At 43.6% G+C, this 27079-nt stretch overlaps 1 protein-coding gene across 1 annotated transcript in view; it reads right to left on the reverse strand.

Moving 5' to 3' along the window:
* PDGFRL (platelet derived growth factor receptor like) overlaps positions 1–23964 on the reverse strand; it is a 70878-nt gene extending 46914 nt beyond the window's left edge. Inside the window, exons 1-2 of the mRNA XM_019466729.2 lie at positions 23711–23964; positions 4753–5050 (exon numbers count right to left, since the gene is read on the reverse strand). Of these exons, the coding sequence (XP_019322274.2) occupies positions 4753–5050; positions 23711–23765 (353 nt within the window). The 5' untranslated portion in view covers positions 23766–23964. The remainder of the gene's footprint in view (positions 1–4752; positions 5051–23710) is intronic.
* Between the last annotated feature and the right edge of the window lie 3115 nt (positions 23965–27079).

Here is a 27079-nt window from a genome sequence, read left to right on the forward strand (position 1 = left end):
GGAGAGGACCCCACGGGGAAGGGGAGCTTGAAGATGCCCAACAGAGAGGCAATAACTGATATCTCAAGGCACCTGAGAAAGCATGCAAGGGTGAGATCCGCTACAGGCACAGTTTGGTCTCAGGAGGGAGGGAGAATCCTTCCTCCCCTCTAACTGTAAGAACAGAGAAGGAAGAGATGCACTAAGATGAAGTCAAGGCAACTCAAAGGCTCCGATTTCTCAATAAATTGAGAATTTCATTAGCTCAAAGTGAGAGAGATGGAAAAGATCAGAGGTTTAGGAAGAGAGTAAAAGTGAGCTTTCTGAGAAATCTCTCCAGCTTTGCCAGATACAAGTGACGTGACCACAATCTAATTGCACCCATCTGGCCGCTGTATGGGTTCCTCCAACAGTGCTCAGTGCCCAAGTGTGGGCAAGAAGAAGTGGGAGAACAGGTTCATTTGGGGTTGGAAATTTCCAAGAAGGAATGAAGGAAAAACAGAGGGCAACATAACTTACTTAGGATCGATTCAAAAGTTTGGTGGAGGGGTCCCTGGGGGGCTCCGTTGGTTGAGCGTCTGACCTCAGCTCGGGTCATGATCTCACAGTTCGTGAGTTCGAGCCCCGCGCTGGGCTCTGTGCTGACAGCTCAGGGCCTGGAGCCTGCTTCAGATTCTGTGTCTCCCTCTCTCTCTGCCTCTCCCCCACTTGTGCTCTGTCTCTCTCTCTCTCTCAAAAATAAATAAAATGTGAAAAATTTTAAAAAGTTTGGTAGAAAGAACAAACTCTGGAGTCTAATGAGCACAGAAGGAGACAAGATGGATAAAGAGGGGAAGTTGCTGGGGAGGGGGTGTCAGCTGACGAAATGGCTCCATGAGATGAAGTAACAAAAGGCTGAGATAGTGGGGATGGGTCCAAGGTGGCACGGGACCCTCGATATAAAATTCATCCATATTTTGTCATCACCCTCCACCCCATATATACAGTGCACATGTCGGTACTAAGTGTATTTATCTTTGAATGTTGAATGAACAAATGCATGATGAAGAACTGGCTTCCGATATGATCACTAATCCCCTGGGGAAACCATCGACTGTTTCCTGAGTTTTGTTGTGTGCCAGGCACTGTTCAAGGTGCTAGGAATCTGATGATGAACCAAACAAACGTGGTATTTGCCAGCAAAGGGCTTAGATTTTCATGGGGGAAGATGGACACAGGCCCCAGATTACAAAGATTGATTAAGTAAGTGAAAAAGGAAAGATGTGTGCAGTCTTTTGTGGATCTTCTGTATTAAAAGTCACATTGGCTGTGCATAGTTCCCTGATTTATCTGAGTCTTGGTCGCAATTAACTTTCCCAAAAGATCACTTGATTATTGTGCTTGAGAAATATACACTGCTTAGTAATGATTAGTTGCACTTCATTGAACATTTACTAGGGGCCAGGTTGTGCTTACAATAGATAATATAATCTCCATAATCCAGGTGAGGAAAGTGGGTTCTAGGCAAATGACTGAGCAAAGATCACTTTGCTGGTTCGGGGCGCCTGGGTGGCTCAGTCAGTTGAACTTCTGAATCTTGATCTCATAGTTCGTGAGATCAAGTCCCAGTTGGGCTCTGTGCTGACAGCACAGAGCCATCTTGGGATTCTCTCTCTATCTCTCTCTCTCTCTCTCAAAATAAATAAACTTAAAAAAAAAAAAAGATCACTTTTCTGGTTATTAGTAAAGGCAAGATTCCAATCTAGCTGTGCCTCAGCCTGACTTCTCTGTTCTATAACCCATTCCCTCTTCTGGTCAGGAGATTAAATTTGGACAAATGTGGTAGCATTGTGGACTTTGTTCCAGAAAGCTACCAAAATTCCTTAAAATGACCAGGCTTTGTTGGAGGCACATCTGGGGAGCTTCCAAACCCAAAGCTGTCAGAATATTGGAAAGAACTCATTCCACAGGAAAAGAAAACACAGGATGAATACTTCCCCTCTATCCAAAGGTACCACGTCCCGGGAAAGACGTCAAGAATCAATTTGTTGAATCTCTGGTGTCAAATAAATCATGATTTTGTTGTTGTTGTTTGATATAGAGTCATGACTAGATGTTTTTCACATTTTTCACATTTTTTAAATAAAGTCCTTGGGGGCCTACATCTGTCTTTACTTTCTTATAAAGCCCTGACTGGGCTTTGAATGAATACACTTTAATGTTAAGAAGTCAAAATTGGCTTTTTCAGCTTTTTGATGTTTCTCTTCAATTCAGATTCATGTTCACTTTACTTGGAGTCCTCAGGATATTTTCAAACATATTGTGGCTAATACAACTTTGAAAATACATCTAGAAAATACTAAATCTTCAGGGGCCAAATCATCTAGGTTTAAAACATTTAGTGTAAGTCCAAGATTAACTGTTCAGAATAATTTAAAATAGCTAAATTCTGGTGGTAAACAACATGTATTACATTTTTGTTTAATTTTCCCTTGGAAAATTAAGTCATTTAAAAGGTATATCGTTGTAAATCTGTCCAGATGTGTTCCAAGCAGGGGATGCACACACACAATTTAAGTGTGGACATCAAAACAGGAAAAACCATCTGATTGTTTCACCCCCAGCTCTTCATCCAACCTAATAGCCCTCAAGAAAAACTGTACACTATTACATCCCATGAACCCAGAAGAGTATCTTCAGAATAAAATGTGGAAAAGTCTTAATACAAGAGGTTAGACAGCTGGGGAAATAGTAATTGTATGTATTTTAATTTATTTATTCTGCAAGGTGTATGTGTGTAAGAAGGGAAGAAGATTGGCTAGTCATTCAACAGCTAAATCAAAATGCCAAGGACTCAGTTAAGCCCCATGAAAAGCAGAGATTAAAAAAAAAGGGATTCATGGCGTGCCTAGGTGGTTCAGTTGTGTGCGTGGACTTCGGCTCAGGTCATGATCTCCCTGTTGGTGGGACTGAGTCCCATGTTGGGCTCTGTGCTGATAGTTCAGAGCCTGTTCTGCTTCGGATTCTGTGTCTCCCTCCCTCTCTGCCTGTCTCCCCCCAACCCCCACCCCCCATGCCGCTCGAGCTCTCTCTTTCTCTCCCTCAAAAATAAACATTAAAAAAAATTTTTTTTAATTAGAGAAAATTAAAAGACAACAAAAAAAAGGAGTCCTAAGTATGAACACTGCTCAAAAGAGGATGTACCCTCGTCCATGGGGAAGTGTACCCCTGGAGGCAGGACACAGCCTTTCCAGACAAAGTGACAGCAAGGCTGAAGTCAGCCAGGTGCAGAGGGGACCCCCGAGGGAGCCCAGGCCAGTGAAAGCAGCAATACTAATCTAGAGATTCCAAGTTCAAAGAGGTTCTCATCCCTCAGGGGAAGATGTTAGATTTGACCCTAGTGGAGACCCACCCGGTAAGCAGGGGAGTGACGTGATCAGGTCGCATTTTTAAGACCTCAATCCAGTGAGAAGGAGCCCGGGAGGACATCTGGGTGTGGTTCTTGCGGTTCAAGACCGGAGGTGAGGGGCAACACTGGCTGGGGCTGGGTCGGACTGAGAGGATGTGGGGGTTTGGGAGGAGCGGGGGGTAGGGGGAGGCCAGGACAATCCCCAGGCTAGTGTCTGAGCGGGTGAGCAGGTAGGGATGTCCTAGAGGGAGGGGAAGATGTGTGAGGGCGAGTTTGTGCTGAAAATGAGCCTGTCAGGAACACGAGGAGTTTCTGATGCCTGAGATGCTCATTTCTCCATTTGAGTCATCCCAAACAAGCGATATCCTGCCTTTCCCTTTCCTAAATCATATGAAGAAAAGGCTGGAAAGAATCTTAGAAATCATGCAATCCCATCCCCTTTATTTTGCACATGAAGAAATGGAGATGCAGGGGTTTGGGGGGAACCCCCTCCCAAATATGCACCGGATCCCCAGCCCCGGAGGCCTCAGGCTCCTCCCAGGACTCACTGAATTGTGCTCCGTGTTTTTGCTCTTTAACACTTTTCCTAAGCATCATCTTAACCACTTGTCTGGACAAGAAATCCAGGCTCCTGAAGGTTCTGATTCAAACATGAGAAATCTTTGGCCTGTCACCAATTGAAGAAGCCCTGGATATAAAACTCATATGCTCAGGAAAGTAAAAACAAACCAGAAGCAGTTGAAAAGTTCAAAACCAGTTTAGGTTGGCATTGCCTCAAGTTGCTCACAGGCATCTCCAATTAGGGCATTTCAGTTTTCACTATAATTACTAAAAATGACAGAAAGCAGTGACCGGGCTCGTTATTTTTACTATATGAATTCTTAAATATCTCTACGCATCACAGTTTCAATCACTGGTCACGTGCCTTCCTATAAAATTTCACTGTTTTAACTCACGTGGATAGGATTTGCAGTACTTTTTTAAAGATTTTTTTCAATTTTTATTTATTTTGAAAAAGAGAGAGAGAGAAAGGGGGGGAGGGCAGGGAGGAGCAGAGAGACAGAGAGGAGAGAGAATCCCAAGCAGGTTCCGAGTTGCCAGCGCAGGGCCTGACGTGGGGCCTGATCTCATGAACCATGAGATCAAGACCTGAGCAGAAATTAAGAGTCCCCCGCTTAGCTGACTGAGTCACCTTGGGGCCTTGGATTTGCAATAATTTTCAAAAACTGGACAAAGAAATAAAATCTACAGCGTTTGCTTATTGAGTTTTCATTTTTTTATAAGCTATTAGGGCGAAATCGTGTATGTCAGAAACAATGCCGCGCTTAACAAAGGAAGGACCCTTGACCCAACGCAAGTAAAACAATAAATAAATAAATGCTCACCTGAGACGGGAGTCCTTAAAGGTGTCGAGATAGGGAGGATAACTCCATCCAATTTTGTTCCCTTTACACCGAAGCTCGAGGGTTTGCCCTGCTGTCAGACTCAGGGTAGCTGCAGGTTTCTGGAAGCGGCCTTTCTCCAGCATCTGGATCATTATTGACTGCGTCTTTGGTGTGCCATCAGCTGCGTCCCTGTCCTTTATTTTAGGAATTCTGGGTTTCACCTTCTTGTTGGTGGGCTTGATTCTGTTCTCTCCCGGCTCCTTTGGACGCTTGTTCTTCGGAGGCTGTTGGCCAGTGACTAGTACAAACGTGAGGAAAGAACAACGCACTCAAACCCGAAGGATTCAACACCTACAACGGGTAACTTTGGGGCACCACTCTCCTTCATCAAAATAATTTTCAGGAATAGCCATTATCTCAGTTCACCCTTTACTTGCAAAACAACGAGTAACTGAAAGGGAATGTGTGTTAGCTTCAGAGATTTTATTCAAGGCGCGCCTGGGTGGCTCAGTCAGTCAGGCGTCCAGTTTCGGCTCAGGTCATGATCTCACGGTTGGCAAGTTTGAGCCCCACGTCGGGCTGTGTGCTGACAAGTTCAGAGCCTGGAGCCCGCTTTGGGTTCTGTGTCTCCCCCTCTTTCTGCCCCCACCCCACTCACGCTCTCTCTCTCAAAAATAAATAAACAGTAAAAAAAATAAATAAAAGATTTTGTTCAAATTCAGTGAAATATTGCACTTGTGAACTAAAATTTGCACTTACCAAACAAAAAGACCATTGCGTGTAGTTCACGCTGTGTCACAGTCTCTAAGGGGCCACAGAGAATGGCAGCATCAGAGTCACTTGATTCAAGGGCTGTTTCCGGTCCTTGGGGTCTCAGGGTGACCATTGTTCATTCTGAACTTACTGTTTATTTTTTTTAAGTTTATTTATTTTGAGAGAGCGAGAGTGTGAGAGCAGGGGAGGGGCAGAGAGAGAGGAAGAGAGAGAGAATCCCAAGCAGGCTCCACACTGTCAGTGCAGAGCCTGATATGGGGCTCAAACTGACGAACTGTGAGATCATGATCTGAGCCGTAATCAGGAGTCAGACGCTTAACTGAGCCACCCAGGGGCCCCTGAATTTGCTGTTCAAATGCAGGAATATGTACCCTTCAGGGAGTACAGACACACTGAGTGGAAGCACACTCAGATTTCAAGCCACTACGAACTTTCTCTCAACTGAGCGTGCACAGTGCACTCTGTGTGTATCAGGGTAGACGGTGTCCACACAGCGTGCAAAGTTGAGGAAGGAATAAGCACTACACCTGTGCTCATTTAAAGCTTCCATAGGAGCTCTTAAGAGCTCAAGGGTAACTGTAGCATTGGTTTAGAACTCAGTCAACAAAATATTTCGGGGAGGAAGGATTATTTTATCACCAGCATTGTTGACAATTGCAGGCCAAAGGTGATAATAAAAAGCTGACCTACTGTGAGTCCATTTTAGTCCTGTTTTTCCTTTCTCTACAGACAATTCACCCCTTCCTGCCTGCACCCTTGGAAGACTGCTCCCCCTCACCTGCCCTTGAGATAGATGCCTCCGGGCCCCAGAAACCCCCCATATCCCACATGCCTGCCCAGCCGTGCGCCTGTGTGCACCCAGCAAGGACGAGAAGACTGTGCCTTTTCAGTTTGTCTATTTGCATGAGCTCAAAGGCAACCTCACTATATGCCCACAGAATTGCAAAATGTCCTGGGTCCTGAGAAGTCATTTAGGTAAAATTCCTTTGTTATAGATTTAAAAATTTAAGAAGACCCTTAAATGTTAAGTAAGTTGTACACAGCTGGTTAGTGGCAGAATGTGAGTAGAATTCACGTCTTCTGACTCATTCCAAGGGCGTGTTTCGCTGTATGGACATAAATATCCTGCATATATTTTGAATAAATGACTCCAAAAATCTCAGCCGAGTGAGGAAATTGCAGGGCATTTGTATAAAATGGGGAAAAGTGATTAATCAGGAGAAAAATCTTCCCTTTCTTGATGGATGCATTTATTTATCTAATATTACCCTGGCATATGTACTTAAGACTTGGGGTGGTCAAGGGCACCTGGATGGCTCAGTCGGTTAAGCATCCCACTTCAGCTCAGGTCATGATCTTGTCATCAGTGAGTTCGAGCCCCACGTCGGGCTCTGGGCTGATGGCTCAGAGCCTGGAGCCTGCTTCGGATTCTGTGTCTCCCTCTCTCTGCACCTCCCCCACTCACGCTCTGTCTCTGTCTCTCAAAAATGAATAAATGTTAAAAAAAAAAAAAAAAGACCTCAGGTGGTCAAAAGTACCAAGTCACTGCAAGTGGGATCAAGAGATGGCAAAAGATAAGTGTTGTAAGCACTTATACCAGAGGCCAGGCAGGTGACAAAACAGGGTGAGCCACATGGTCCTGGTGAAGCCATGCCCCTAAGGGATGCCGCTTCTGCTTTGGCAGACCCTGTCTTTAAAAAAAAAAAATTTTTTTTAATGTTTATTTAATTTTGAGAGAGAGAGAGAGTGTGTGTGAGCGAGCAGGAGTGGGGGAGGGGCAAAGAGAGAGGGAGACACAGAATCCAAAGCAGGCTCCAGGCCTGGAGTTGTCAGCACAGAGTCCGATGCGGGACTCGAACTCACGAACAGCAAGATCATGACCTGAGCCGAAGTCAGCCACTTAACCAACTGAGGTGGCCCCAGCAGACCCCTGTCTTAAGGAAGTACATGCTCACAGTTGCTGGGTCTAAGGCCCCCAGAAGATGGCAAAAAGGCAGATCTCCTCTGATGTATAAATATCAGAAACCCCATTTTTAGAAACTTCAGGTTTGAATCTCTGAGGTTAGAATCTAGGCAGTAATTTACCTTGGAGGGGTGGGGTGACCAGGAGGGGACATGAGGGGCATTTCCAGAAACATCCTCTCTCGATCTGGGCTAGTTACACGCATGTGTGCAATCTGTGAGCATTTCACGGAGCCATACTCTTATGTACTAAAAATTCACCTGATTTGGACGCTGTGTAACGATAAACTTGGTTTCCTTTGCATGTTACCCTTTGCCCTTTGAAACAGGAGCCATTCAGACTCCACTTTTAGTTCAGCTGAGCCCAGACCCTGGAACCAATCCCACTCTGAACTTAGTATCAATCAACATCAACTGCTGCCTTCTTTGGGCTTATATGCCTTGCTCCCTGGGCCCTGCTCTTTTCCATGACTTCGGGTCCAGTTGAGAGCCCTCTTTCTTTCCCGAGGCCTGTGTCATGGGCCCTGCTGAACTTCCTCCATCCTTCTAGGGAGCAGAGTTGTGTTCTTGAGCATCAGTCCCCAAGATGAGTCCCCATCACCTGCTGTTGAACCTGCTGTTTGCCAAGACTTCCCCTGGTCCTGCATGTTTAGTTTATTCACCTCCTAAAGTTCTAATGACATAGGGGGATGGGCAGTGGCATAAATGCACATATTTCCCCAACCTTCCAGAAGGAGAGGCACCGTAACCATCGAGAACATGTCAGATCAACGTGAGTATGCTAATCCAGCAACATCGGTTGTGAACATAAGCCTCAGTTTTGGGATAGAGTAAAAGTTACAGCACTTTACTTAAGGTAGAAAATTAAAGTCTACCATTATGATGTCCATCCATGCCCCGCGGCATTTTCATCACACTGTGTCTATGGGACTCATGGACTTTTGGGTTGAAGTCTTATGTGATGTGTTTTCTTTATCATGTAACAGGAATTCAAGCTATCAGAAATGACCACAACTGTCTGCAAGTTTTATGGAATTTAGATAACAGTATTACTCACATGACTTCTAAGCTCTCAGATCCTATGGGACTCTGCTACGCAGGAACATTAGATTACCTGCTTATGGAGAGTATGCAACCAAATAGGTGGCATTATCCCTGCGGAGTACTTTGACTGGTTTCCCGAACAGACCCACCAATTGATCTAACTGTAACTGCTTGACCATGGAACTGGTCCATAGTTTGATAGCAATGACACTAAGTACAGGAGCCACTTACAGCCACACAGACACCCAGACAGATCTGGGATTGAATCATTCCCAAATTCTATGTCTAACTTCTTAAAGAATATGACTTTTCTGTCTAACTATGTCTAAAAAAGGTCTTCAAAATTTATATGATAGGTGAGAGCCCATTACCATTTCATGTTTGAGACTATTGCATAGTAGTATTTTTATAGAGAAATAAGTGGTAAAATACACAAACTATTAAATATCATTATTGACTTCAGATCTTAGCTGCCACTTACTAGCAGTGGGACATTGGGAAGTTACCTATTCTCTCCCTGTCTCTGCTCATCTGCAAATTGAGAATTATATGGTGATAATGATTATCTCATCGACTGCTATAGGGATTAAATAAGTTAATACATTTAAAATGCTGAGAGTAGTGTCTGACCCATAGTAAGTGCTAGCTACTTGCTGTTTTGATTGTCTTGTGATAACATCTCGTGGTGATCTCCATGATAAGCTTGTGATGGAAGCAAAGCAATTATTCTTCTTCCTAATTTACAGGTGAAAAAAACTGAGATCATAGATGCCAAGTAGCTCATCCCAGGTCACTAAGAAGCTAATGAAAAAACAGACCCTTGGATAAAAGGTCTAGACTCTTCTCAGTTCATGCTATTGTCTTTTGATTCACTTAAAGATTAGCATATTGTAACAGTTTCTTTTCTTCTTCCCTTTTCCCCCTCGCAAATCTCATGCATAGCACCATTGTCCAAGTGGTTTCTTTGTGTGATATGCCCCAGGCTTTGGCAAGAAGTTCCAAATCAAACAGAATGTGATGCCAAGGAGAAGGGTACAAGCTTCCTGGAATGGCTGGTTATGCTTTTCCAAGGCATACATTAGAATCCCGAAGCAAGGAGACACTGGTCAAAAGCCTGTCTCCAAAATAAATGAGTAAATGTTACAAAGCAAGAAGTAAGCAGGACAAAGGACTATAATTCTGCATCACCAACTGAGGGTTGCAATCAAACGTTCAATAAAGGTGACCTGACTATTAACCTCTCTAATTCTATAGAATAGAATTATGTTGGAGGAGTTACAAAATAAAATAAAAAAAAAATCAGTAGCAGAATCACTGACAGCTGCTCAGATGAAGACTTGATATGAACACAGTCATTAACATAAAGATCTGTAGCTGTTTACCTTTTTCTCCTCATGGACAGGTAAGGGGAAAGGTCTCACTTGAAGGTAGCATGAAAATAAGCACACTAGAACTTTGCTGAGTAGCTCAGGGGTTCCCCAGCAAGTTATATAAACTGATGAAAATGTCCTACTCTAATGTTTTGATTCTTCATGAAACACCCCACAAGGATACATACACCTCCCCAAGGACAAAGCTGAGGTGGGAAACCAATGATACTTGGGAGATGAAAATAGAAAGCTAAGAGCCTTTTCTTTCCCTACTCTACCCCTTCCTTTTTCAAGAACCCCACTCCAAAATACCCTCCTACCATTTCTTAAAGTAGCATTTTCATAAAAGAGCAATTTCTAAGAACAAATACTTCTATTCCAGGATGAGGCTCTTACTTTGTCAGCTCCTACCCGACTGTACCAGGTAAGTGGCCTCTCCAAAGTGGCTCCCACATGACCAGCCTCAACCAAAAGTATGCCACGGCAGTTGTGGTCCAGCCACGGCAGTTGTGGTCCAGCCACAGCAGGAAGGCCCATGTAGCCCATGTGGGGTGATCCTGGAATGTCTGCTTCTGGTGACCAAGAAGGATTGCACTTCTGGGCCCTATAGGACACCATTTACATGACACCAGTTCTTCAAGACTGGGAGATGTAGTTAACCTACCTAAAACACAGAAACAAACACAGAGAGTCAGAGCATGAGGAGACAGAGGAATATGTTCCAAACAAAAGAACAGGGCAAAACCTTAGATGGAACTAAACAAAATGGGAATATAAGCAATCTATCTGATAAAGAGGTCAAAGTCATGGTCTTAAGGTGCTCACTGGACTTGGGAAAAGAATAGCTGAACACAGTGGGCTCTTCAACAAAGAGAAAGAAAATATTAAAAAGAACCAATCAGAGATGAAGAATACAATAACTGAATAAAAAATACACTAAAGGGGATCAATGGCAGATTAGAAAATTCAGAAAAAAATGGATCAGCAATCTGGAAGACAGGGTACTGGAAATCACACACACACATATGCACGCATGCATGCGCGCGCGCGCACACACACACACACACACACAGACAAAAGATTTTTTAAAAATGAGAGTAGCTTAAGGAACCTCTAGGACAGCATTAAGCGTACTAACATTTACATTATAGAGGTGCCAAAAGGCAAAGAAAGAAAAGGACAGAGCATTTATTTGAAAAATAATAACTGAAAACATTTCTAACGTGGGGAAGGAAACAGACATCCAAGTTCAAGAAGCACAGAGAGTCCTGACCAAGACGAACCCAAAGATGTCTACACAAAAACACATTAAAACTGAAAGTCAAAAATTGAAGATAAAGAGAGAATCTTAAAAGAAGCAAGAGAAAAGCAACTAGTTGTGTACAAGGGAACACCAAAAGACTATCTACTTGTTTTTGAACAGAAACTTCACAGGCTACAGCGGGGGGGCGCGGTTATAATATATTCCAAGTACTGCAGGAAAAAAAACAACAATCTATACTCTAACCTGCAAAATTATCACTCAAAGTTGAAAAAGAGATAAAGACTTTCCCAGACAAACAAGAGTTCAAAGAGTTCATCACCTCTAAACTGACTTTACAGGAAATGTTAAAGGGACCTCCTTAAGATGAAAAGGCCATAACTGGAAGAAAATTATGAAAGAAAAAATCTCCCTGGGAAAAAGCAAACATACAGTGAAAGGGATGGATCCACTGCTTATAAGCCAGTGAGAAGGTTAAAGACAAAAGTAGTGGGGCGCCTGGGTAGCTCATTTGGTTAAGTGTGTAACACTTGATTTCGGTTTCAGTCGTGAGCTCACGGTTGTGAGACTGAGCCCCATGTTGGGCCCCACGCTGAGTGTGAAACCTGCTTAAGATTCTCTCCCTCCCTCCCTCTCTGCCCCTCCCCCCCAACTCTCTCTCTCTCTCAAAAGACAGAAGTAGTAAAATCAACTATATTTACAATAATTACTTAAAGGATGCACACAAAAAAATAATGTAGTAAGACATCACGTACATAAAACATGGGGAAGATAAAAATGTAGTACAGTGCTTTTAGCATGTGTTCAGACGTAAGCAACCATTAACTTAAAAATCAATTGCTATACACATAGGGTGGTGTATATATATATATATATATAGAGAGAGAGAGAGAGAGAGAGAGAGAGAGAGAGACCTCATGGTAACCAGAAACTGAAAACATGTAATAATTATACTAAAAAACCCCCAGATTTCTAAACATAGAACTAGAGAAAGTCATCATAAGGGAAAAGGGCAAAGGAAGACAGGAACAGAGAGAACTATAATGTTTATTTATCTTGAGAGAGAGAGCGTGTGAGCAAGTGGGGGAGGGGCAGAGAGAGAGAGAGAGAATCCCAATCAGGCTCTGTTCGCTCAGCACAGAGCCCAGCATGGGACTTAAACTCAAGAACCGGGAGATCATGGCCTGAGCCGAAACCAAGAGTCAGACGCCGAACCAACTGAGACACTCAGGCACTCCAGGAACAGAGAAAGCTATAAAAGTGACCAGAACACAATGAACAAAATGGCAATAAGCACGTATCTGTCAATAATCACTTTAATGTTGGTAAATGCTCCAATTAAAACACATAGGGTAAGTGAATACACAAAAAATAAACAAGACCCATCTCTATGCTGACTGTAAGAGATTCAGTTCAGAGCTAAAGACACAAACAGACTGAAAGTAAGGGATGGAAAATGATTATCCATGCTAATGGAAATTTTTAAAAAAGGAAAGAAAAAGAAAGAAAAAAAAGAAAAGAAAAGAAAAGAAAAGAAAAGAAAAGAAAAGAAAAGGAAAAAAAAATCTGGGGTAGCAAAACTTCTATCAGACAAAAGAGACTTTAAAACAAAAACTGTAAAAAGAGACAAAGAAGCGTATTCTATAATGATAAAAGCATCAATCCAGCTGGAGGATATAGAAATTGTAAAGACCCAGGCACCCAACATGGAGGCACTAAATACAAAAGCAAATTTTAACAGACCTCGAGGGAGAATTTTGCAGTAATACAGTGAGAGTAGGGGACTAACATGCCCACTTGTTATCAATGGATAGACCATCCATACAGAAAACCGAAAGGAAACAGTGGCTGTAAGCAATACATTAGACAGACAGGCTTCACAGATATATTCAGAACATTCCATCCCCAAACAACAGAATACACATTCTTTACGAGGGCGCATGGAACATCCACCAGGACAGATCACATGTTAGGCCACAAAACAAGTCTCAGTGAATTTAGGAAGACTGAAATCATACCAAACATTGTTTCTGACCACAACAGTATGACACTGGAAATCAATTATGATGGGAAAAAAAGCTAGAAAAAACACAAGCATATGGAGGCGAAACAAAATGCTACTAAACAACTGATTAGTTGATAAAGAAATCGAAGAAATCAAAAATACCTGGAGACAAATGAAAATCAAAGCATAACGTTCCAAAATCTATGGGATGCAGCAAAAACAGTTCTAAGAGGAAGTTTATAGAGATGTAGATCTAACTCAAGAAACAAGAGAAGCTTCAAATCTAACCTTATACCTAAAGGAGTTGTGGAGGGCAGGGGGTTAGAGGGGGGAAGTCCCAAAGTTAGCAGAAGGGAGGAAATCATAAAGACCACAGTAGAAATAAATGAAATCAATACTTTGAAAAAAATACAAAAGATCAATGAAACTAAAAGCTGGTTCTTTGAAAAGAGAAAGAAAATTGAATAAACCTTCAGCCAGACAAATAAAAAAAAAAAAGACGTTCAAATAAAGAAAATGAGAATGAAAGAGAAGTTACAACTGACACCACACATATACAGTCGTAAGAGACTACTATGAGAAATGACAAATTGTACTACCTAGAAGAAACAGATACATTTCTAGAAACATAAAACCTTCTAAAATTGAATCAGGAAGAAATAGAAAATCTGAACAGACTAATTACTGGTAATTAAATTGAATCAGTAATCAAAAAATCCCAACAAACAAAATCCAGAACCAGATGGCTTCACTGGTAAATTCTACCAAAAATTTAAAGAAGTAATACCTAACTTTCATAAACTATTCCAAAATATTTAAGAAGGAATGCTTCCAAATTCATTCTATGAGGTAACTATTACCCTGATACCAAAACCAGACAAAGATGTATGAATAAAGAAAATTAAAGGCTAATATCCCTCATGAACATGGTTGTAAAAATCCTCAACAAAATAATAGCAAACCACATTCAACAATACATTAAAAGGATTATACACAATGATCCAGTAGGATTTATTCCAGGGAATCAAGGATGTGTCAATATCTGCAAATCAATCAACATGACGCACCACATTAACAAAATGAAGGATAAAAAACCATATGATCATCTCAATGGATGCAGATAAACATTTGACAAAATTCAACATCTGTTCATGACAAAAACTCTCAATAAAATAGGTATAGAAGAAACATACCTCAACATAATAAATCCCATATATGAAAAACCCACGGCTAACATCATACTCAGTGGTGAAAAGCTGCAAGCTTTTCTTCTAAGAGCAGGAACACAACTGGGGTACTATTCTCACCATTTTTATTCAAACCATTACAGGGAGCTCTAGCCACAGCAATCAGATATGAAAAATGAATAAAAGTTATCCAAATTCGTAAGGAAGAAGTAAAATCGTCCTTATTTATAGATGACATGATATTATATATATAGAAAATCCTAAACACTCTACCAAAAAACTACTAGAATTGATAAATGAATTGAGTAATGTTGCAGGATACAATGTTAATATACAGAAATCTGTTGTGTGTCTATAACACTAATAATAAACTAACTGAAAGTAATTCAGACAACAGTCTCATGTATCATTGCTTCAACAAGAATAAAATACCTAGGACTAAATTTAACCAGGAAGATGAAAGACTTGCTCTAAAAACTGTAAGACATTGATGAAAGAAAATGAAAACGACACCAAAATATGGAAAGATATACCATGTTCATGATTACAAAAATTAATATTAAAATGTACATACTATCCAAAGGGATTTACAGATTCAATCTATCCCTATCAAAATATAAGTGGCATTTTTCACAGAACTAGAACAAACAATCTTAAAATTTGTATGGAACCACAAAAGACCCTAGATAGCCAAAGAAATCTTGAGAAAGAAAAACAAAGCATTAGATATCATGCTCCCAGATTTCAACTTGTACTACAAAGCTACAGTAATCAAAATAGTGTGGTACAAAAACAGACACACAGATCATTGGAACAGAATAGAGAATCCAGCAATAAACCCACCCTTATATGGTCAATTAATCTATGACAAAGGGACTAAGAATACACAATGGGGAGAAGACTATCTCTCCAATAAATGCTGCTGGGAAAACCAGAGAGCTACATGAAAAGTATAAAACTGGACCACTGTCTCACACCATATACAAAAATCAAATCAATATAGAAATCACTACATAAAATCAAAATGGATGAAAGGCTTAAATGTAAGGCTTGAAACCATAAAACTCATAAAAGAAAGCATAGGCAGTAAATTCTTAAACATCAGTCTCAGCAATATTTTTTTGGATCTGTCTCTATAAGGCAAAGCCAACAAAAGAAAAAATAAACTGAGCATATCAAACCAAAAAGGTTTGCACAGCAAAGGAAACCATCAACCAAAGGAAAAGTCAACGTGCTGAATAAGAGAAGATATTTGCAAATGATATACCTGATAAGGGATTAATATCCAAAATATATAAAGAAGTCATACAACTCAACACCAAAAAGAAGTCTGATTTAAAAATGGACAGAGGACCTGAAGAGACATTTTTCCAAAGATGACATACAGATCACCAAAAGACACATGAGAAGGTGTTCAATATCACTAAACATCAGGTTAATGCCAGTCAAAACCACAATGAGATAACACCTCACACCTGTCAGAATAGCTAAAATCAACAACACAAGAAAGAACAGGTATTGGAGAGGATGTGGAGAAAAAGGAACCCTCATGGATTGTGGGGAATAAGCTTGAGTTTGCACCGATGGGTTAACAAGGCATAAAAAATTAGAAAGTCATAGGATGTACACACCCAAGTTTGGGTAAACAACATTAGGTAAATAAGATTAGGTAAACAGGGCAAAGGCCTCCAGTACAGGAAAAAGGTGTAGGAATAGGGAATCTCAGAATGAAAACATCCAAGATGAGGCAAACAAGATTAGGTATTCAGGGTGGAAATGCCCTCCAACTTAGTACAATAGTAGAAAGCTGATTTCACAGGAAGGATGGACCAAAATAGGTAAACACGGCTATAGACCACAGCAGGGCAAAGTTGCCCAGAGTGGAGCTAATTAGCAAAAGAAAGGTACCTTGCTGACCCTGAGACAGCATGCGTTGTCTTTCTTGTCCCCCTAGTCCAGTTTAGGTAAACAGAGGTGGCTCCTCATGTGTGATGTAAACGACCTTCCTCCCAGCTCTACGATTCTGTTTTGTATTGACCCAAACCCCTAACACCACATATCTCCAAAACCCCTTTTCTCCACTCCATGAGTTAATGTTCACTGGTTCATTGTCTCTCTGTGCATGCCCATCATACTTGTAAGCCTTCAATCCTAATAAAAAAGGAGCAAGGACCCTTACTCTTGTCTCCTCCCAGACATTAGCCTCTCTTGCATTTTCAGTCCTGTGTCCTGCTCTCTTGATGGACAAGAGAGAACTTCAGACCCAGAGTCTAGGAAAGTGGATTACTGATGGAAATGTAAATTTGTGCAGCCACTATTGAAAACATTATGAAGTTTCCTCAAAATATTCAAAATAGAGGGCACCTGGGTGGCTCAGTCAGTTAACCTGTTGGTTCCTGGTCTCAGCTCAGGTCATGATCTCACATTTCATGAGTTCAAGCCCCACATCAGGCTCTCTGCTGACACCATGGAGCCTGATTGAGATTCTCTCTCCCCTTCTCTCTGCCCCTCCCATGCTCTCTCTCTCTCTCTCTCTCTCTCTCAAAATAAATAAATTTAAAAAACTGTTTTATTTTTTATTATTTTTAATATGAAATTTATTGTCAAATTGGTTTCCATACAACACCCAGTGCTCATCCCAACAGCTGCCTTCCTCAATGCCCATCACCCACTTTCCCCTCCCTCCCACCCCCCCATCAACCCTCAGTTTATTCTGTTTTTTAAGAGTCTCTTATAGTTTACCTCCCTCCCTCTCTAACTTTTTTTTCCCGTCCCCCATGGTCTTCTGTTAAGTTTCTCAGGATCCACATAAGAGTGAAAACATATGGTATCTGTCTTTCTCTGTATGTATTATTTCACTTAGCATAACACTCTCCAGTTCCATCCACGTTGCTACAAAAGGCCATATTTCATTCTTTCTCATTGCCAAGTAGTATTACATTATGCATATAAACCACATTTTCTTTATCCATTCATCAGTTGATGGACATTTAGGTTCTTTCCATAATTTGGCTATTGTTGAGAGTGCTGCTATAAACATTGGGGTATACGTGCCCCTATGTATCAGCACTCCTGTATCCCTTGGGTAAATTCCTAGCAGTGCTATTGCTGGGTCATAGGGTAGATCTATTTTTAATTTTTTCAGGAACCTCCACACTGTTTTCCAGAATGGCTGCACCAGTTTTCATTCCCACCAACAGTGCAAGAAGGTTCTCATTTCTCCACATCCTCTCCAGCATCTATAGTCTCCTGATTTGTTCATTTTAGCCACTCTGACTGGTGCAAGGTGATATCTGAGTGTGGTTTTGATTTGTATTTCCCTGATGAGGAGTGACATTGAGCATCTTTTCATGTGCCTGTTGGCCATCTGGATGTCTTCTTTAGAGAAGTGTCTATTCATGTTTTCTGCCTATTTCTTCACTGGATTGTTTTTCGGGTGTGGAGTTTGGTGAGTTCTTTATAGATTTTGGATACTAGCCCTTCGTCTGATATGTCATTTGCAAATATCTTTTCCCATTCTGTTGGTTGCCTTTTAGTTTTGTTGATTGTTTCCTTTGCATTGCAGAAGCTTTTTATCTTCATGAGGTCCCAATAGAAATCTTATGAAGGAAATCGAAGAAGATACATAGAAATGGAAAAACATTCCGTGCTCATGGATTGGAAGAATAAATATTGTGAAAATGTCAATACTAACCAAAGCAATCTACACATTCAATGCAATCCCAATCAAAATTGCACCAGCATTCTTCTCAAAGCTAGAACAAGCAATCCTAAAATTGGTATGGAACCACTAAAGACCCTGAATAGCCAAAGTAATATTGAAGAAGAAGACCAAAGCAGGAGGCATCACAATCCCAGACTTTAGCCTCTACTACAAAGCTGTAATCATCAAGACAGCATGGTATTGGCACAAAAACAAACACATACACCAATGGAATAGAACAGAGACTCCAGAATTGAGCCTACAAAAGTATGGCCAACTAATCTTTGACAAAGCAGGAAAGAGTATCCAATGGAAAAAAGACAGTCTCTTTAACAAATGGTGCTGGGAGAACTGGACAGCAACGTGCAGAATAGTGAAACTAGACCACTTTCTTACACCACTCACAAAAATAATCTCAAAATGGATAAAGCACCTGAATGTGAGACATGAAACAATCAAAACCCTAGAGGAGAAATCAGGAAAAAAACCCCTCTGACCTCAGTCGCAGCAATTTCTTACTTGGCACATCTCCAAAGGCAAGGGAATTAAAAACACAAAATTGTTTTAAAGAAACAGAAATATCACATAATACAGCAACTCCACTTCTGGGTATTTATCTGAAGAAAATTAAAACACTAATTATAAAATATACATACACTTCTACAGTCATTGCAGCATTATTTAGAATAGCCAAGCTATGAAAACAACCTAAATGTCCTTTGGTAGATGAGTGGATAAAGACGTGTCATGTATCAGTAGAATGGTACTCAGCCACAAAAAAATGAAATTATGCCACTGTGACAACATGGATGGACCTAGAGGGTATTATGCTAAGTGAAATAAGTCAGAGTTAGACAAATACTGTATGATTTCACTTATATATGGAATCTAGAAAACAAATAAACAAACAGAAGAGAAGCAGATTCATAGATACAGGGAAACAGCCTACAGGTTACCAGAGTGGGGGAAAACAGGTAACATAGGTGAAGGGAATATGTGGTACAAACTTCCAGTAGTAAAGTAAGTCACAGGTATTTAAAGTACAGCATAGAGAATGTAGTCAATAATATGTAATGACTTTGTAAGGTGACAGAGGGTAACTACAGTTATGGTGGTGGGCATTCATAATGGATATAAATGTTGAATCACTATGTTGTACACATGAAATTAATGGAATACTGTCTGTTAATTATACTTCAATAATAATGCCAAAAAGACCTTACTTTGAAATATTAGAGTATCCATTAGAACAGGGTTGATTGCTCTCTTTTAATTTTGCTTTGAAATATAATTGACATGTAATGTTAGTTTCAGGTGTACAACATAATGACTCGATATTGGTAAGTATTGCGAAATGATCACTCTCTTCTTGAAGCACTCAGTTTGCCTGGCTCCTAAAACAGGGCGCTGAATTGGTTTTGTTTTCTTTGTTTTTTTTGTACGGCCCTGACAACTTCTCAGTCTGTTTGGCGGCCCTTCCTCGTCTTCTTTTCCTGCCTGACCTGGGTCCCAAGGGCTTAATCCTTGCAGTTCATCTCAATCGTTTATGACATTCAATTTCTAAGTGGCCTCACACAGCCTCCTGGGTCCTAGCAGCATTTATATGCTGAGAGCTGCCTTGTCCCATCTTGACTTTGCCTCTACACTCCAGATCTGAATAGTCTGTCACTGACTCAGCACCGCCACTTGGAAAGCTAGGAGGCATCTCAAATTGAACGTGTTCAAACTGACCTCTGGATGCCTCTTCAGTCTGGCTCCTTCCCTGGTGTCCCTTTACCAGTATATGACAACTCTATTCACCCAGTTGCTCAGGATAAAAACCTCAGAGTCACACATGTTCTTGTCTTTTTCTCCCAGGCCACATCAAATCCTCTCAGCTTAATAGGACTCGCCCCACTAGGGAGAAGCACCTACATCCACTGCGGCCATGCTGGACCAAGCCACTTTGCACGTAGACTACTAAAACTGCTCCCTATGTAGGCTCCCAGCTTCCACCCTAGCCCTCCTACCTTTGAAAACATCAGTTGGATCATGGGCACTACTCTAGTCAAGACCCTCCAATGACCTCCATCTTAGATAAAGCCGTAAGTCTTCCTGTGCCTATTAGCTTTTGCCATTTCCTGTCTCCTCCCTAACGGTCCTTTGGCCACACTGACCACAGGGACACCTGGAAGCCGCTCTGCCCCGTGCCCTTGGCCCTTGCAGCTCTTCTTTTGGACACCTGCACCATGGACTTCCTCTCTCCAGAAAGGCCTCTGACTCTACTGTCCAAACCATGCTCTGACTCCCCTCCATGGTCCTTCCATCCTCTCACCCCATGCTGCGTGTTAAATGTGCCCTGCAAAAAGGCACACTGAAGTCGTAACCCCTTGTACCAATGAGTGTGACCTTATTTGGAAATAGGATCTTGGCAGTGGTAACCAAGTTGAGATGACGTCATTAGGGTGGGCTCCGATCCAATATGCTGGTGTCCTTATAAGAAGACACACACACAGGAAAATGCCATGTGAAGTCAAAGACACACGGGAGACCAGGTGACCATAGAGGCAGCAACTGGGGTGACGCAGGTGCAAGCCTGGGGGCACTAGGGATAGACAGCCACCAGCAAAAGCCAGGAAGAGGCAGGGAGACCAGAGTTGCAGAGACAGAAGTTTCCTGAGGACAGAACTGGGCAGGAGAAACTTCTGTTGCCCTAAGCCACACCACCTGGCTTGTGGTATTTTGTCACAGCAGCCCTAGGAGACTAATACGTCCTGATTATTGATTCTTTGTGCCGCTTATCACTTCCTGAAATTTTATCTTTTCTTGTTTACCCACTTTCGGTCCTTCCATTAGATTATGGGCACCACAAAGGAAGGGGCCGTACAACCTTGTCTGGAGAAAGCCATCAACCCTCAGGACTTGCCACTGGGCTGGCACACTGCCCACCTCCCCATTGCCATCAAACTTCTCTCTTTTTTGGCTCTAAGGATCAGAGATTATTTTGTAGGCCCAACAGATGAGCCAACACCCTGCATGCTTAGAAACATTATGTAATCTCATGGGTGATGAGAATGTTTACAATTCTTTTTTCATTATATGGATTTGTGAACTAATATTTACACTCCTTTTCCCAGGAATACATTGAGGCATAAAAATGGTACAGAGTCCTGGTTGAAGAATCACCAGCAGCGTCTCCCTCCTGACCTCCTTAGACATATGGCTACATTGCCCTCACATCATAACAAATCTCTGCAGGCCTCCCAGACAGAGAACCTTCTTATAGGACACAAAATAAACCCACGTTAGACCAAAGATCACACTAGCGTTGACCAAAGGTCTGGGGTAAATTCAACAAAACAGTGACAAATCCATTTTTATGGATTTGCTCTTGACCTTGGATAAAAAAATATTTATGTAAACAATGAAAAGCTGGCGAAGCGCTTGCGATTTTATACTTTATATAAAAATAGCACCATATGGGGCGCCTGGGTGGCTCAGTTGGTCAGGCGTCCAACTCTTGGTTTCCGCTCAGGTTATGATCTCACAGTTTATGAATCTGAGACTTGCATCGGGCTCCAAGCTGACAGTGTGGAGCCTGCTTGGAATTCTCTCTCTCTCCCTTCTCTCTGCCCCCTCCCCGACTTGTTCTCTCTGCCTCTCTCAAAATAAAGAAATAAACTTAAAAATAAATAAAAAATGGCACCACATGAAGACACACAGTCGGATTCTGTATCTCCCTCTCTCTCTGCCCCTCCCCTGCTCATGCTGTCTCTGTCTCTCTCAAAAATAAATAAACATTTTAAAAAAAACTTAAAAAAAAAAAAGAAGATCTTTCCTAGAAGTGATAGGAAAAGCAAAAGGCAGTGAGGTAAGCTGTATCACGGGCCTCGTGTCCGCAGCGCGTGCTTTGGGATGGCCCAGGATGCAGCAGGTCCCAGCCCACCCATGAGAGATTGTCCCTGGAAGGGTTTCTGTATGTGCCTCTCTCACTGGCCTGTTCCTGGCCCAGCCAGCCCCATGATAACTCAAAACAGGGGAAAAGAAAAAAAACATTCTTAATAGGTTTAGGAAAACGGTTACATAATTTAGTGAAGCAGATTTACTTTTCTAATCATGTATTTAATATTTTATTGATAACCAGTATATCCTTTGAAAAACAAAGCTCCAGTACTACGACACCTGAAACGTGTCCATTATTTTCTATGAAATATTCGCTTTGTGCTCAACTCTCCCTGTCTCATAAATGTTTATTGAGTCACATTTGACTTAAACAGATGCTAATTGATTCAGGCAGATGCTTGCAATCATTCTCCTGGTCTGCACACATACTGGCTGGGAGCGGTCAGGGAGGGAGTGGCGGGCGGGGGGTGGGGGGGCTGCCTCCTGGGCCCCGGAGGCGGGCATCTTGGGTGAAGGGTACAACCACGTGAGCGGGCTGTTTGAAGTTATTTTGTCTGACTCTCTACTGCCCTATTCCAAAAACAACACCAGATTCTGCATCTCTGTCCCTTCAGCAACCACATAGAAGGACCTGCCAGGGGCATTTTAATAGTGCATTTTAGAACATGAACCCATGCCGGCTCCTCCCGGGCCAAAGCCGGCTTCTCCTGGAGCAGAAGCACTTGCAGACACTGTATCCCGCGAGTCTCTAGGCCGGAGGGTCCTCTCCTCAGCTGCCAGCCCCACAACCATGTTGGACTTTGCAAACTAGAATTTTGGAGGGCGGGGGGGGGGGGGCGGGAAATGCTTCTAGTTTCACAGGCAATAAAGGAACTGGTCAGGAAGGAGTAGTGGTTAAGACGTGAGCCAGGTTGAGATAGCGCCAGAGTGAGATTGCATAACAGCAAAAGCTGCTTTCAAGCAAAACTAAGCAAAAGTCGGGGCTTGTAGCTGAGGAATTCCAAAGGTGCCAGGATACCAGGATGGACTCAGGTGCCAAATGTACTGTATAGATAAATAACACTATTTGAATAAATAATGGAGCCAGCCAAACAAATGCTAAAGTCATATATATAGATATAAGAAGAAGAAGAACCACACACACACACACACACACACACACACACACACACACACACACTGACCCTGTGGTTGTGAATCTAAGCAACAGGGTGGGCCCAGATAGGCGCACACGAATATCCGGTCTAAGCCATAGGTAGATCTTGCAGGATTCAAGCCCGTAGTGGTGTAGGAAACAAATCCAGGACTTCGGCTGGGAGGAGGAGGACACTTCAAAGTTTGGCAAAGAATCAGCAAATGCCTTGCTGAGGTGGCCCGCGCCCTCGGAAGCCGAGACCCTGGGTGAACGCGTGCGCGGAGGTGGGAGCGATCCAGTGCTCCCGCGCCACCTCCCAGAACGACACGTTGACACTGGGGGCTGGACCAGACGCTGGCAGGGGATGCTCGGTTCGCCCTCCCAGCGCCTTCCGAGAGCGCTGGGCGGTCCTGGTGGGGATCTGAAGGGCTGGGGTAGTTACCACTATCCCAGGGGAGCGCAGGGAGGGTGGGGGTGGGGGGGTGGGGTGGAGAGAGGGAGGTAAAATAGGGCAGGTGTCCCGGGGCAGATCCAAGGCTGAGCCTCGGAAGGTCAGAAGTTCTAGAAAGAGCTGGCTGGAGGAGAGTGGGCTGAGGGAGGATATGGGTTGGGGGTCCCCGCCCAGGGTTACTCACCATCCTCTAGCGCTTCGTGCAGGAGCAGAAGACCAAGCAGCAGCCAAACCTTCATCTTCTGGGCAAGGGACGCGGGGAGAGGTGCCGGGACGGCGGTCGGAGGAGCACCCGACAGAACAGGGCTAGGGCAGGGGCGCAGGGGGAGGCGGCTGGCGAGGGGCGTGTCGGGGCGGGCGTCTGGGACGCCACAGCTGGAGGATTCGGTTTCCTGAGGTGGAACCCAGTTTGGGGGAGAAGTTTGGTTTTTTCCTCGGAATTCTGTGTAATGTGACCTCTCCTGCCCCCTGGCGGAGCAGTGGAGAGAGGCGCTTTCTCGTGCGCTGAGAGCAAGGGCTAAGGGCCAGCTGTCAATTACCAAAACCTTAACTGGAATTTCTCCACCTGGGCTTTTGACCAAGTTTACCAACTTCAACAAGGCCCAGTGTGATCCTGCAGGTACGGATGGGGTCACATTGAACCATAATTGTCCAAACGTCACCATCACTCTCTCTACCTGCTCAGGCAGAGCCTTAATGCTCTGTCAAAAGTGCTCTCTAAATACTTCTGTTTATTGCCAGGTCTCCACTTGCGCTAACAAGAGCATTACCCTCAGCTTTTTTTGCTGTTCCTCTGTGGCCAGAGATGGGCTCTGCACCCAGCCCTCTTTCAGTTGGTTATCGTCTTCTCCCCTGCAGTTGAGATGTTAGAACCCCATTTGGGGCTCCCAAATGGGGAAGCTGGCCTTCCATCAAAGGGAGCCACAGCAGGCCAGCTCCTTCCTTAATATCCCAGCAGAGATTGTGGAGAAATGACTGGATCCTTTTATTCACAAGTCCCGTTGCACAACACTCAGGTGTCCAGGATAGACTGTTCCAGAAAACAGTTCTAAGTAACAGCATCAGCACCCCTGGCCCCCCAACACATACATACACATCTTTCCCTCTGAGTCAAAATCAGCACTCTGGGCTTCTTTTAAATGTAGTATCTATATTCTCCTAGAAGGCTCCTTAGTTCTAGCAAATTCTTCCCTAGCCCTTTTAGGTTAGGAAACCCAGAGAGGTTAAATGGTGCCCCATGGACCCTTCTGTATGCTCATTATGAAGCATGCTGAGGAGGTGATTAAAATGTAAAGGAAAAAGTATTGGGGCACCTGGGTGGCTCAGTCAGTTAAGTGTCCAACTTCGGCTCAGGGCATGATCTCACAGTTCGTGGGTTTGAGCCTCGTGTCCCACTCTGTGCAGACAGCTCGGAGCCTGGAGCCTGCTTCGGATTCTGTCTCCCTCTCTCTGCCTCTCCCTTGCTTGTGCTCTCTCTCTCTCTTTCTCTCAAAAATAAACAAATAAACTTTAAAAAGAAAGGAAAAAATATTGCAAACCAAAATATAATTCAATGCTAAATGGTGTAACAGATACTATTAATAGTGGGGAAGTTCAGAGGAGTGGGAAATCCCAGGGGTAGGGCTTGAGTTTGGAGACCACAGGAGGGAGGGGAGGGGGCAGGAGTGCATCGGCTCTGATTCCTTGGCCAGTGCTCAGGAGAGCACGGGCCAAGGCACAAAGCATAGACCTGGCCCGGTAGTGTGGGCTGGCCAGGCTGGAAGGGTAGCTTGGCTGAAGGAGTAGAGTGGGAAGGAGACTGAAGCAAGAGTCTGGGGCTGCGGAAGGTGGGCTGTGGTGGGGTGGAGGATATGGGCGTTCATATGCCCCTCTGCAGAGAGGGTCATCGGTTACGAGCTTATAGATTCATATGATGAAAGCAGCTCGCAGGTGCAGGCGAGGTGAGGAACAGGTTTTCCCCAGGGGAGGAGCAGGGTCTGGGCTTCCAGCCCACTTTGTTCAAACAGTACTATTAAAGTGAGCTTGATTCGGGGCGCCTGGCTGGCTTGGTCGGTTAAGCGTCCGACTTCAGCTCAGGTCACGATCTCGCGGTCCGTGAGTTCGAGCCCCGCGTCGGGGTCTGGGCTGATGGCTCAGAGCCTGGAGCCTGCTTCCGATTCTGTGTCTCCCTCTCTCTCTGCCCCTCCCCTGTTCATGCTCTGTCTCTGTCTCAAAAATAAATAAACATTAAAAAAAAAAATTTAAAGTGAGCTTGATTCAAAATAGCAGGAAGGGGACTTCTCCTCCAACACTCAAGGGAAAAAGTTTAGCACAAACTAGTGCTTATCAGCCACTTCACGCCTGGGGACCCAAGAATTCCATCTGCCATCACCTGCTTCCCTTGGTGCCACTCTGGTGCCAGCTTTGCTATTCCCTGAGTGCAGTGGAGAGAACGGTTTCCTGGGAATACGGGAGACCAAGGTTTGGGGCCTGACATTGCCACTAGCTCTCAACTCCTCCCTCAACTCCCTTAACCTCTCTCGAGTGGGGCTCTCTCCCTGGTAGAGGGAGGGGGCTGGAGGATTATTTCTGTATGTGTTTACTATGTGTTTCTTGTTGTGAAGGTGGAGACATCCTTGCTGTTTTTATGGAGTGGACACTAGTCTGAAGGCAAGCATCCGAACTGCCGTAACGGGAGGTGTCTCATTCTGGGGAGCACTCAGGAGTAGACCGAGTCTTCCTGGGCTGCCTGCTCTGAGATCTTCCTTCATCTTGACTCCACGAAGTTGACAACTTTGCTCTTGCCCTGTGTTGGAGCCTGGGTTCCGTCTACAGCTCCCCTCCCCCACTCCACACACTCATCCAGACCCTGCCTGGTCTGCCTGTTGACAGCATCAAGGCCACCCCTCTTTACACATCATCCCTCGCCTCACTGTCCTGGCCACATCCACCTAGTTGGTCTCCCTGCCCCTCTGTCTTGCACCCCAATCCATCCTTTCCTCAGCGATCACATCTATTTGTGAATAATACTCTAAAAATCTAACCCAACTGAAACCTTTCAGAGGCCCTCCGACAAGGCTGAGACTCCCAAGTTCACGGCCCTGCTGGCCTCTCCAGCTGTTTCACTTGGTGCCACTCCCTGTCCCGCCCTCCAAACTAACAGCACACTGCCCTTGCCCACCCCTCAGCCATCAAGAGGGTCCACTGCTCCTGTGGCTCCCTCTGCCCCAAATAGCCCCTTCCCCTGTTTTACCACCTGCCCAGCATCTCACCACACCCCAATCCCTGGCCTCACTTCCCCTCTAAGACTTGGTTCAGACCTTGCCTTCTCCCAGCTGGTCTGAGCACTTCTCTGGTAATAAAAGCTTCCATCATAGCACTGAGAACAAAAGGCAGATTTTAGCTGTGAATCTGGTTACGCTTCTTTCTCCTGCGCTATTCTATGAGTTCAAGGGCAGGACGTGCGTCTTGCTAGATGTTGTATCCCACCACCAGGTTCTGGAAAATAACAATTATTTGTTAGGAACTGTCTGTGTTCCAGGCAGTGTGTTTCTCATTGATCTAATCAACAAGC

The sequence above is a fragment of the Panthera pardus genome, unplaced genomic scaffold, assembly GCF_024362965.1.
Source record: "Panthera pardus isolate Hobbes unplaced genomic scaffold, ASM2436296v1 HiC_scaffold_13, whole genome shotgun sequence".
Classification (NCBI taxonomy): Eukaryota; Metazoa; Chordata; class Mammalia; order Carnivora; family Felidae; genus Panthera; species Panthera pardus.